Raw genomic sequence first — 11,456 nt, 5'->3', positions numbered from 1 at the left:
GGCAGCTATGCCAAAGCATTATTAGGAAAGAGGTTGAATGTGTTTACACGTTACATAGAATCACAGAGTTGGAAGGAACCGGAAGGGTCATCTGGTCCAACCCCTTGCAATGCAGGAATCTTTTTGCCCAACATGGGGCTCGAACCCATGACCCTGAGATCAAGAGTCTCATGCTCTACCAGCTGCTGGAAAGATTACTTTGTAAGCTGGCAGAGGCTGTAGAAAAGGGAAGAACAAATCATTACCATCCAGCTCCTTTTCAATTAAATCCATCCTATGAGTAACTTCATCTTGCAGAGACTCAACATGGGCCAAAAGGTTAAGTTGCCACTGCAGCTGGGAATTCACAACTCCTTCCTTGTCTTTCTCCAGCAGTTTTACTTCAATAGCTTCCTCCGATGTGACTTTTTCTCTTACCTATCACAATGCACAAATTAATGATGCTTATAGGCATTAAATCAGTCAATGTAATTTAAAGGAAAAGTTAAAGGTTTACTGAATAATCTGCCTTTACAAATGGGGCTACTTCTGGATCAGAAGACAGAGTATAAATAGATACAGTGGAACCTTGGGTCTCAAACGGCTTAGTTGATGAACAAATTGACTCCCGAATGCCGAAAACCCAGAAGTAAGTGTTCCGGTTTTCGAACTTTTTTCGGAAGCTGAATGTCCAATGCGGCTGCCGGTTTCCAGGGTGCCTGCACCAAATACGGTTGTATTATATAGAAAATACTTCCACTCTGAAAGCTAATTAACTGTTTTCTTTTTCTTTTAAAAAAGGGGGACACCCAAATTAGAACAGAATGTAACCTTTCTAAATAATAAATAGGCACATTAGTTCTATACAGCTCTCCTGACAAATAGTCTATACTCTGAAATTTCATCACAACTTTCCGATGTGAAGGGTTTTCAGTTGCACAGATTGTATCAACTGGAGTCCCTTGTGCTGACAGAAGGCTTTTTGATTCAGCAGTTTTGCCAGTGGAATAGGGAGGGAGATGATATTACCGATATCCCCTCCTGGTGATGCCCTCTGTATGCGTCCAAAATCTACTTTAAGGTGTTAAAGAGAACCTCTGGAGACAGGCACCCCAAAACTTTGGCCCTGCAGTTGTTTTGGACTACAATTCCCATCTTCCCTGACCACTGGTCCTGTTAGCTAGGGATCATGGGAGTTGTAGGCCAAAACATCTGGAGGGCCGCAATTTGGGGATGCCTAGTCTAAGATGTGGGGGAAATCACTTCCCTTCCAGTTTCCTCTACAATTGATCAAAGAGCCTTCTGTCAGTGCAAGGAGCAGCATTAGATACAGCCTGCAATTCTCACCTTTGCATTTTATTTTATATTGTTGGCCAGCAATGTATTCTATTTCTATTTCTATTAGCAACTACTCAGAATTTCCAAGTTGTATGGACAGTATGCTCCCTCATCCTCAGTATACAATCTGTGCAGGGATTGTCATATCTATTTGTGTTGGAGGTAAGATTTTCCTTTTCCCAGCTGCTGAAACTCAGAAATACTTCAATGCAACATACCTTAGAGTAGTTATGTTTCGATTCAGTTTCAAACTTGTGTATTTCTTTATCCAGCTCCCATCCTAATCTCTCTACTATAGTATCATCTCCATTCTCTCTTATCCTATTGACACCATCATCAATGTCTGAATTTCTGGTTTCCACGACAAGTCTCTGTTCTATAGCAGGATAGTAGGCTCGAGGTTTTTGGTAACAGTGTTCACTAGTGATATATGATTCCTCTACAGAAGGAATGGTTGAAGGTTTCTCAATGGTTCCATTAAAAGTTCTGTAACTTGTAGTCTCCTCTTTGCAACAGTTTTCATCAATATGAATGAGGCGCATGCTGTGTGATTTTTCATCTACTTCAAGATGCTTCCAAGGCTGACACCAGAGCTTCAAGTCAGGATGTTCTTTGCTTCTGGTGAAAAAAGTAAATAAGTGGAAGTCAAGACTAAAACCTTTTAGAGACTCCTTTTCTCCAAGAACATCAGAAGTTTTCACTTCTGCTTAGATTAACTACGGTCAAGTATGCAGTCAACTGTAGTCAATAAACTATGGCTTAATAAAATATGGTTTAAAGTTGGTTTATTTCAACTAACTATAGTTGAGATCAGTTTGTCTAGGATTGGATGGCATGGCCAGCTGTGGTTAATTTAAGATGAAAGTTACAGTTTCTGAACTCTTCTGTTGCAGCTATACTAGAAGAGGGGGGAGCACATGAGATGGAAGCTCACTGTGTCCAGTTCTCAAGATGGGTTAGCAACAAGTCCACACTAGCCCATTATAAATTTAGATCTACAGTATAGAACACCACACACAACAGAGATCTGCAATGCTAACCACACTTGCTTCTTCAAAAAACTATCGGTATGATTCAAATGAGAACTTGCAAAAACAATGCTTACTGCAAAATGCTCATCTTCAGTTGAAGTCCATGCAGTACTTCTATCACTTTTTGCACATCCCCAAGAAGTTGGTGCGTAGCTACTATTTTCTTAGCATTCTGGTGGGAATAATTTTCTCCCAAAAATGTTAAGCCATGCATGTGACCACTGCACAACCACTCCTTCTCATACCAGTATTTCAAACTGGATCTCTTACCTGAAGCAGAATAATGAGAGGGCAAGATTACAAAAGTAAATATATGAAAACTCTTGATCAAAAAATTCTCATATTCTTCTACTTAATCTTTATTCTCTTCCCCCCACTCCCCCAAATAATAGTACCATAGCTTCTAAAAAGGAATAGTACAAAGTCAACTTTAAAGCACAGTTGCAAAAGAAAAAGAAAAAACACTCCCCACAAACAAGGATGACATTTAGTAATACTAAAATTCTCTCTTGGTTTTTTTTTTAAATAGTGAACTGGATATCATTTAACTTAAGTAATGCAAGTCCTATGATGCAGAATTTCATTTGAAGCCAGTCAAAGAAGAAGAAGAAGAAGAAGAAGAAGAAGAAGAAGAAGAAGAAGAAGAAGAAGAAGAAGAAGAAGACGTAGTAGTAGTTTGGATTTGATATCCCGCTTTATAACTACCCAAAGGAGTCTCAAAGCAGCTAACATTCTCCTTTCCCTTCCTCCTCTACAACAAACACTCTGTGAGGTGAGTGAGGCTGAGAGACTTCAAAGAAGTGTGACTAGCCCAAGGTCACCCAGCAGCTGCATGTGGAGGAGCGGAGACACCAACCCGGTTCACCAGATTACAAGTCTACCGCTCTTATCCACTACACCAGACTGGCTTGGAAGCTGGTAAAAGACACAAAGGATGTAATCAGATCTATACTTACCTGTGAAGTAAGCCCACTGAACATAGTGGAACTTTCTTCTGTATAAACACATGCACATAAGTCTTTATCTAAAACTTAGTTAACCACATCTTTGCACTTGAATATAAACACACAAAATCCTTGGCTCCAAGGGAGGAGAAAACTACTGCTGCCACTGCACACAAAACCTGTTTCCTTATGGCAATGAAAAGATAGGTGCTGCTGTGATGGTGAGTTTGTTTTGGCTTCAGCAGCACCCTCCTTGTGAGGAGTGCAAGAGAAGGGAAAAGCCAGAATTGGGCTCGCCTGCTACAGTGGTGTATTCTGGACACCATCTCTACACAGCTGTATCATACGATACTAGAGGCACAAGAACAGTTTTCCCTTTTCAAAAGGTAGAAATTACACTGACAAAAGTCCTACAGACTGAAAACTGGTCAGTTTAACCCCCTTTTCACATGCTATTATATACAACTGTCACTGCAGTGAGGGCCCAGAATTGCTCATTCTCCCTTAGTGGAGAGGTCACATCTCCCTTTGAATATGCAAAGTACAGAATATGCAAAGTACAGGTTCTTGTCTGGCAGGGAGATGGAGATTTGGCCGATAATAATGCATTTTCCAGAATGTGTCAAGCCACCTCCCTGAGGGAAACAATTGACTTCTGACTGGCTGGATACAGCCACCTGTCAATCAAGACCCAGCTAGGTCAGAAACTCTTTAAAAGATGACTGTTGCCAAATCTGCTACTATATGTGAGGAGACCAGAAGCCCTTCTCAAAGTAGCTATATTGGAATAGATGAGACTTGAACTAAAATGTTATTTTTGTTATTTTCTGCCTCTTCCATTTGCCCCCTTCCTTTCTTTTCTATTCTTAAGAGTCTTCATAAAATGTAGCTGTTGGGGTCCTGAATGCATTTGAACCCAAACTCTCAGGGTTATTCCAACCTCTCATAGTTACTTGATTCATGCTGTGTGTGTGCTATGAGAGGGAGGACCATATAAACTGGATGCAATCTCTGCTTCCCCTTTGCAAGCATCTGCCTTGGATCTCTGGATACCACAGCCATCTGGGGTTAGAAGGAACATGCCTGGTAGCCTCTGGCACTACTGGACTACCCAGAATGGCAGTCGTGGAACAAAGGGAGTAAAAAGTTATTTACCTCACTTCCATTACAATCATTATAAGTGGTTTCATTTGGAATGCTCCAAACAGTATGAATTAAATGACAAGGAAAACAAAGTTCCATCTAATGTATCACTTCAGATGTATAATAATGTAAACTTGCAAATTAACAGGAGATAAGTCAATAACAAAATCAAATAGGTTGTATTTAAAAGCGACAGACAATAATAATAATAATTACTACATACTATTAGAAGACTCTGCAACCTCAGAAATCTTTGTACCTGGAGGATCTTGACAAATATAGCAGGTATATTTCTCAGGTACATTATCTTCTAATAGACCCATACAGACTCCGTGCTGCCAGCAGAGACATTCTTCACACTGTTGTAAGTCAAATAAACAGAATTAGATCAATGCAAAGTATGCAACACACACACACACACACACACTAAAGGTATTTTAGAGGCCTAAATAGATGACTGTATATTGCTGGTGCATATTTCTTTTACAAACAGAATAAATGAAAAAGAGAAGAGTTGTTATGGGAAATTATTCTTTTTTCCCTTAAACCGGAAAATTACGGACTATGCAACATGGAAATCAAGTAGCAAGAAAATTAATCAGGAAATATCAGGTCAATATATCTATAGAGAAATTATGTCAGAAGCACAAACCTAAGTTTTCCCATGTGAATGTAACACCTTTGGAAGGAAAATACGACATATAGTCTTGTGGATTAGGAACTAGTAAAGGCCAAATCGGCCTCAACACCTGCTGGATCAAGCTAAGCATAGCAAACTATTTTGCACAATAAACAAAACTATTTTGAATCCAATCCCATTTTTTCCTGTGTTATTAATGGATCTTCTGTTTCCACCAGGATCTTCTGGTCTTTCCCTCTTATGAATCTCAAAACTCTCAGCCTGCATCTCCCTCCCTCTGGCAGCAGTTGAATGGCTGGCGTGTGAGTCAGATACCAGGAGCACTGAGATATGTCATCCTCAGGACTATGTTAAATAAGAAGACTACATCACTACCTGCTCCCAAACCAGGCATCAGAATGGGAAAAGTAGGCCATCCTCTGTCGCTACCACCATTATAGTTAACAAGCCAGGTAAACTTGGATGGTAGGGAGGGGGGCTTATTTCTCCAGCTTCCTGAGTGAAAAATGCCCACCCCTTCTTTACACAAGCAAAGTACAACCTTGAGTTACAGGGAGGGGGGCACAACATGTTTGTACAGTAATGGAATTTTGGGGGTTTTCTTAGGAAGATTCAAAGAGCTCTGTGTCATTCTGAAATCTTAAGAATTTGTTCTAAGTGCTACTACATTAGCATTCACCTAAGCATCAATTGCACAAGCAAGGGTTACAGGTAAGAACAATTCAGAAAATTTTTAGAGATAATAATTTCAACACAATAAAAGAAGTCATAAAGTAACAGAGGAAAAGGCAAATGCAAACAATTAAAGTTCCTCATATCTGACACCATCTACTCTATTATAAAGCAATTTTAGGTAACAGTTAAGCTCCACAGCATCACCATTTTGGGGTTTGGTAATGAGGATTCTCATCTATCTATCTATCTATCTATCTATCTATCTATCTATCTATCTATCTATCCACACACACAATTATTATAATACATGCAAAAATGAATCTTCCTAATTAAGTATTGTTTGGGCATCCAGGAGAGCACTGCAATATATGTATTTATTTACAAATGTGCAACCTAGACTTAAATGAAAATATAGCAACGTAGAACCATACAGATCCATAAGTATCCTTAAATATATCAATAAAACTTCAATTTGTACTTGATAATTACTTATGTGTTTCAATTTAATTCAATTACGCTCACAATCTACAACCATGTACCTGAATCATAAAGTCATTTTCTTCCTCCACTTCACAAATGCACCGAACAATTTCAAAGTCATTATCATCGTATTCAAGATCCTCATCAGGATTAGTTGTTACATCAATGTCCTGACTGCAGTCATCGTCGCTCCAAAGCAAACTATCTGCAGATGACTCACTCAAGGTATCATCCTCTGTGTGCAAAAAATTCAATTGGAATAAAATCTGTGTGAGTAATTCCAGAAAGCTGCCAAAGGAGGTGGTGATTCTAAACAATGTTAGCAAAAGAATATCCATTGATAAGACTTTCACACATTCCAGATTATGCTTAAAATTGTGTTTCTGTGCCAGACTCAGATGCTTTCTTAAATCTGTATCCATTAATAAACAAATGCAAGACGTAAGGTAAAACCCAGCCAAACCCATAATTTCTTGACTGAAAACTGGGCCAAGAAACATAATGTAATAAAAGGAAGCCAGTCTCACTGAAATCAATGAGTCTTGTGTGATTTGCTTTGACTGGATCATGTCAACATGCAACTACAACCCTACACATGCTTACTTTTTCAGTAGAGCTTGCCATCAAGTACTAAGGACTTATTCCTGGGTAACCTTAGCTGGAAGGAAAGTTTCTGACACAAAGTACTTTCTCTGGCCATACCCCAATAGTAATCTGCTTATACTGCCTAATCATGGAAGCAATGGTTACACCACTTCCATCTACACAAAAGCTGGTTCCTAAGGGGACACTAAACCAAACAGATTCTAACGCTAGAGACCAGCATGTAGTGGTGGTTAGTTGCTTCTGTTCTTGAGGACTACAAAACTAAGCAAATGGATGGCAATCTGGATAAAAAACTAACCCAGGCTCAAGGATCACCAGGAGCAGGAGAAAGGTTCAGCCCCCTTGGATGCACTGGCAATTACTCATTTGAGGAAAGTTAAAGCGCTGCACTTGTTAACTGTACCAAATCTACTCCGGAGCGTCCTTCAACCCTCAGGAGAATATTCTGGGAGCACATGGGGAGAAAAGGATGTCCACTCACACAATGTTCAATTTCATAACTGCATGACTCTTTAAGATTATCATCTATGTTTTCAAGAGATGATAAAGAGTTGTTTATTTAAACTGGCTGTCTCTACTTTTCTTACACTGAACAAAAACGCTTAGTAAGAGGAACAAAAAATGTAGTAAATATATTATCATATCCCTTATGACTATTATACCATTTTAGCACACACAGGGAATAATGTGGGAAGCAACAGAGTAGTAGTTTAAAGTAAGTGAGCAGAATAAATACAAAACTCCTCTGCAATAACAGAGGTATGTGCATTTTCATGTTACACACACTTAATTTGTCATTGGGGTTCGGCATCTCTTTAGGTGGTGTGCAACAAAAAGTTCCAAGTTCCCTATGATTTCAATGAGTTTGCTCAGCAAATATTTAGATCTGGATCTAGATATAATTCCTCTGTTTTTGTATCTAAAGTAATTTGCTGTGGAGAACTTATTTTCAAGTCTTCAGCTTTTTAAAAGATGTCATATAGTGATTGAAATGGAAAATGCATTTAACTTCAAATTCTAATTTGCTTTAGAGTAGCAGTGGACATTACCTCTTATAAGTAGGTAAAGGTTGGTTTAAGATTAGAAAAAATGTAAGTCACCTTTAAGCAGAAACCAAATCTAGAAGATTTCAGCCTGAAGGGTGAGCATTCTGGAAAGATACAAATGATTCAAATGCAAGAATTTAGAATGGAAACTGGTGGAATCCAATTCATTTTAAAGTACCGGTAAGTATCAAGGACTTAATGCTCATAGATGAGTGGCTGATCTAGGAAGAGTGAAGCACACACAATTCTGAGCCACACTAGGTCACAGTGTGGCTCTATTAACAAGGATTCGATTACACAAAAAATGTTATTCTTCATAGTTGTTGTAAGAATGCGTTCAGATACAAATAAATATATTATGAGACAAATCCAAAAGAAAAAACAGGAACCTGCAACCAACTTCCATATACAATTAGTTTACTAATTAGTTTCCACAATAGCCCACAAGTAATAAGGTGATCACTTGATCATTTTTTTTCTGAGCTCACACACAAACACACCTGTATACCCCATGCTCATAACACAATACTTTTATAAGTCAAAGCTTTATATGGGAAACTAATACAGAGGCAAGCAATATTGTAGCACAAAGACTTTACCGGCTTATACAGCTAGGGGGTAACTGGATTTTTTGATAATACAACTGAATATTTTTCTAATATATTTGTAAACTAGTAGTGTATAGAAGCACCAGATATTACTTAACAATACTTTAAATTAACAGAGTAATATATTGAACTACTTATCTGCAAATTAAGGGAAATTATCAAGATTAAAGATTTACGATTAGGATGCCTTCTCCTTCACTTTAATAACTACACATGGACATGTCTAGATGTGGAACGGGACCAGGAAAAGAAACTTGAGTGTCATTTTTAGCCATGTTCTTTCTGTATCAATGCTTGATGGTTCAAGGATGTTTATGGCAGCTACATAAAGTATAAAGGAGCCCTTTCGTGGCGCTGATCCCCCCCCACCGGCTCTCGCAGGGGCAACTTACTCTTGCAAGTGGTGGCGGCGGGATCAGCGCCTGAAAAGGAACCCTTTCAGGGCACTGATCCCGCCGCTGCCTCTTGCAGGGGCAACCACCACTACCAAGCTCCCAATGGCGGCTACCAAGCCTGCTCTTGCGAGCGGGCCTTTGCTCCATAAGACGCACAGACATTTCCCCTTCCTTTTTAGGAGTGAAAAAGTGCTTCTTATGGAGCGAAAAATATGGTAAATCAGTCTTAGGTCTTTGAGCTGGCATGTCTCAGCAAGGCAAATACATCATGCTTTATGATAATGTGTTGTTGCAGTAGTCAATGCGCTCCATCCTAGGCAGCAAGTCTTTGCAAATTTTCAATTCCTTTACTAGCATTTCATAGTTCTAAAGTGAAGATTATTGAGGTAGAAACTAAATCAATCTCACCGTTCGTTTTTGATTTGTGTTTACGATGCCCAGAATCAGCACCCTGCAGTTGCGTACTCGAATGTGCACAAGGCCGATTTGCTGCATTGTATCTTGCTGCAATGGCAGATCTCGTAGGGGAAAGATCTTGCGGAAAGTCAACATTTTCTTCACTCCCTGAATGCTCTATAAACATTAGGAAGCGTTAATACTTTAAAAATGAATATACCCAAGATTCCATGGTTAAAGAATTAACAGCACTATGTTTGTACTGGTTCAAACAAGTAGTTAGTGTAGACAGCGTCCATACTTCTAGGCTCCTCTGCCTACAAGTTTAGACCCCCATCCATTATTTGCCCATCACCAACAACCACTTCAAAATGATAAGATGCTCTGCTCTCCACTCAGTAGGAGGCAGGCTCTCCTCTTAGAACAGGGGTGGGAAACCTGTGTCCTTCAGATATTGTAGGAATAAATCTCTCCATTACCAGATTACTGGCCATGCTTGCTGGAGCTAATGGGAGTCCAAGAACATTGTCATAGAATACAAGCTTAATCAGAGGCGGGACTGATATGCCCCGCCCTCTGCTGGATGCCATCATCACCTGTCTCTGAAGCAAACAGTGACACTTCTCCATTAAAAAGACAATTGTATATACAGTGGTACATCGCAAGATGAATGCCTTGCGGAACGAAAAAGTTTTGCGATGTTTTGGTGACTCGCAAGACAAAGTTTTCTATGGCCGTGCTTTGCAAGACATTTTTTTTTTGCTGCGGCAAACCGCACTTCGCAAGTGGAAATTATCGCAAGATGAAGCGACTCGCGGAACGAATTAATTTCGTCTTGCGAGCCATAACTGTATACTTGTTTACATTGATGTCTCCAGTGTAACATTGTTTTAGTAGTGTTTTCTGCTAAGAAATCGACATTGATCAACAAAGGAAAGACAATTAAATGAAGCCATATCCTCCAATATTACCTGATTTTGTTTTCTTTTTCTTCTTTTTCTTCTTCTTTGATTTTGATCTTACAATATCTCTGGGTTTTTTCTCTTTGTTCTTCTCCTTTTCTTTATTAGCTTAAGGGAATTTTTAAAATCTATATTATTTTTTACAGGATAAAATAATAAGCTTTTACTCAGGTATATTCAGTGCTTTTTTTTCTTAAAAAATGTTTAGGGGTACTCTCATTTTCCCACTCATATTGAAATACTGCCTCTCAATGAGGCCAAACTTAAGATTCAAAAAATGTTTAGGGGTATGCGTACCCATGCGTCCCCCCAGAAAAAAGCACTGGGTGTATTTATGCATTAGCAGGTGCAGGTGGCGCTGTGTGTTAAACCACAGAGCCTAGGGCAGGGGTCCCCAGACTACGGCCCGGGGGCCACATACAGCCCCGAGGCTCTTTTATGTGGCCCCCGCTGCCCGCTCTTACTAGCGCCGTGCAGCACGGCTGCAGACCTCCGACCCGGAAAAGCGACGGAAATAGCTTGTGCGCATGTGCAAGCGTCATTTCCGGTGTACTTCTGGGTCGGAGGCTTCTGCACATGCACACAAGCTATTTCCGGCGCTTTCCAGGTCGGGAGTGCCCCAGAAATAGTGTTTGCGCATGCGTACACACAGCCAAGCGTCCCCGCGAGCGGCCCCCCACCCTCCGGCCCCCCATGCAATCGGCGCGGCAGGCATCCAGCCCAAAGCCAGGTAAGTTTGGGGACCCCTGGCCTAGGGCTTGCCAATTAGAAGGTTGGTAGTTCAAATCCCCACAATGGGATGAGCTCCCATTGCTCAGTCCCAGCTCCTGCCAACCTAGCAGTTTGAAAGCACGAAATGCAAGTAGATAAATAGGTACCGCTCCGGGGGGAAGGTAAACGGCATTTCTGTGCGCTGCTCTGGTTTGCCAGAAGCGGCTTAGTCATGCTGGCCACATGACCCGGAAGCTGTATGCCAGCTCCCTCGGCCAATAAAGTGAGATGAGCGCCGCAACCCCAGAGTCGTCCGTGACTGGACCTAATGGTCAGGGGTCCCTTTACCTTTACAGTGTTTCTAGATCGGTAGTCACGTAAAATTACATTTTAGTCATATCTCTATGTTCCAGTACCAATCTCTACTCATTTGCTATGAATGTGTGTTACCTCCTCCTCGAATTGCTGGCTCATTATATTGTGCCCCTAAAGGTTATACTTA

The 11,456-nt window shown here is 40.3% G+C and overlaps 1 protein-coding gene across 4 annotated transcripts in view; it reads right to left on the bottom strand.

Moving 5' to 3' along the window:
* PHF20 (PHD finger protein 20) overlaps positions 1 to 11,456 on the bottom strand; it is a 45,457-nt gene that overhangs the window by 2,167 nt on the left and 31,834 nt on the right. For 3 of the 4 annotated variants that reach the window (XM_035123396.2, XM_035123401.2, XM_035123397.2), the window contains 7 exons: positions 10,253 to 10,351; positions 9,294 to 9,458; positions 6,290 to 6,465; positions 4,659 to 4,794; positions 2,423 to 2,618; positions 1,536 to 1,935; positions 246 to 417 (listed from right to left, as the gene is read on the bottom strand). In XM_035123396.2, coding sequence (XP_034979287.2) covers positions 246 to 417; positions 1,536 to 1,935; positions 2,423 to 2,618; positions 4,659 to 4,794; positions 6,290 to 6,465; positions 9,294 to 9,458; positions 10,253 to 10,351 — 1,344 coding nt within the window. The remainder of the gene's footprint in view (positions 1 to 245; positions 418 to 1,535; positions 1,936 to 2,422; positions 2,619 to 4,658; positions 4,795 to 6,289; positions 6,466 to 9,293; positions 9,459 to 10,252; positions 10,352 to 11,456) is intronic. The other variant, XM_035123402.2, reaches the window with a different exon arrangement.

This window comes from Zootoca vivipara, chromosome 7, assembly GCF_963506605.1.
Source record: "Zootoca vivipara chromosome 7, rZooViv1.1, whole genome shotgun sequence".
Taxonomy (NCBI): Eukaryota; Metazoa; Chordata; class Lepidosauria; order Squamata; family Lacertidae; genus Zootoca; species Zootoca vivipara.
The sequence above is the reverse complement of the archived record's forward strand: the minus strand, read 5'-3'. Positions and strand labels throughout refer to the sequence as shown.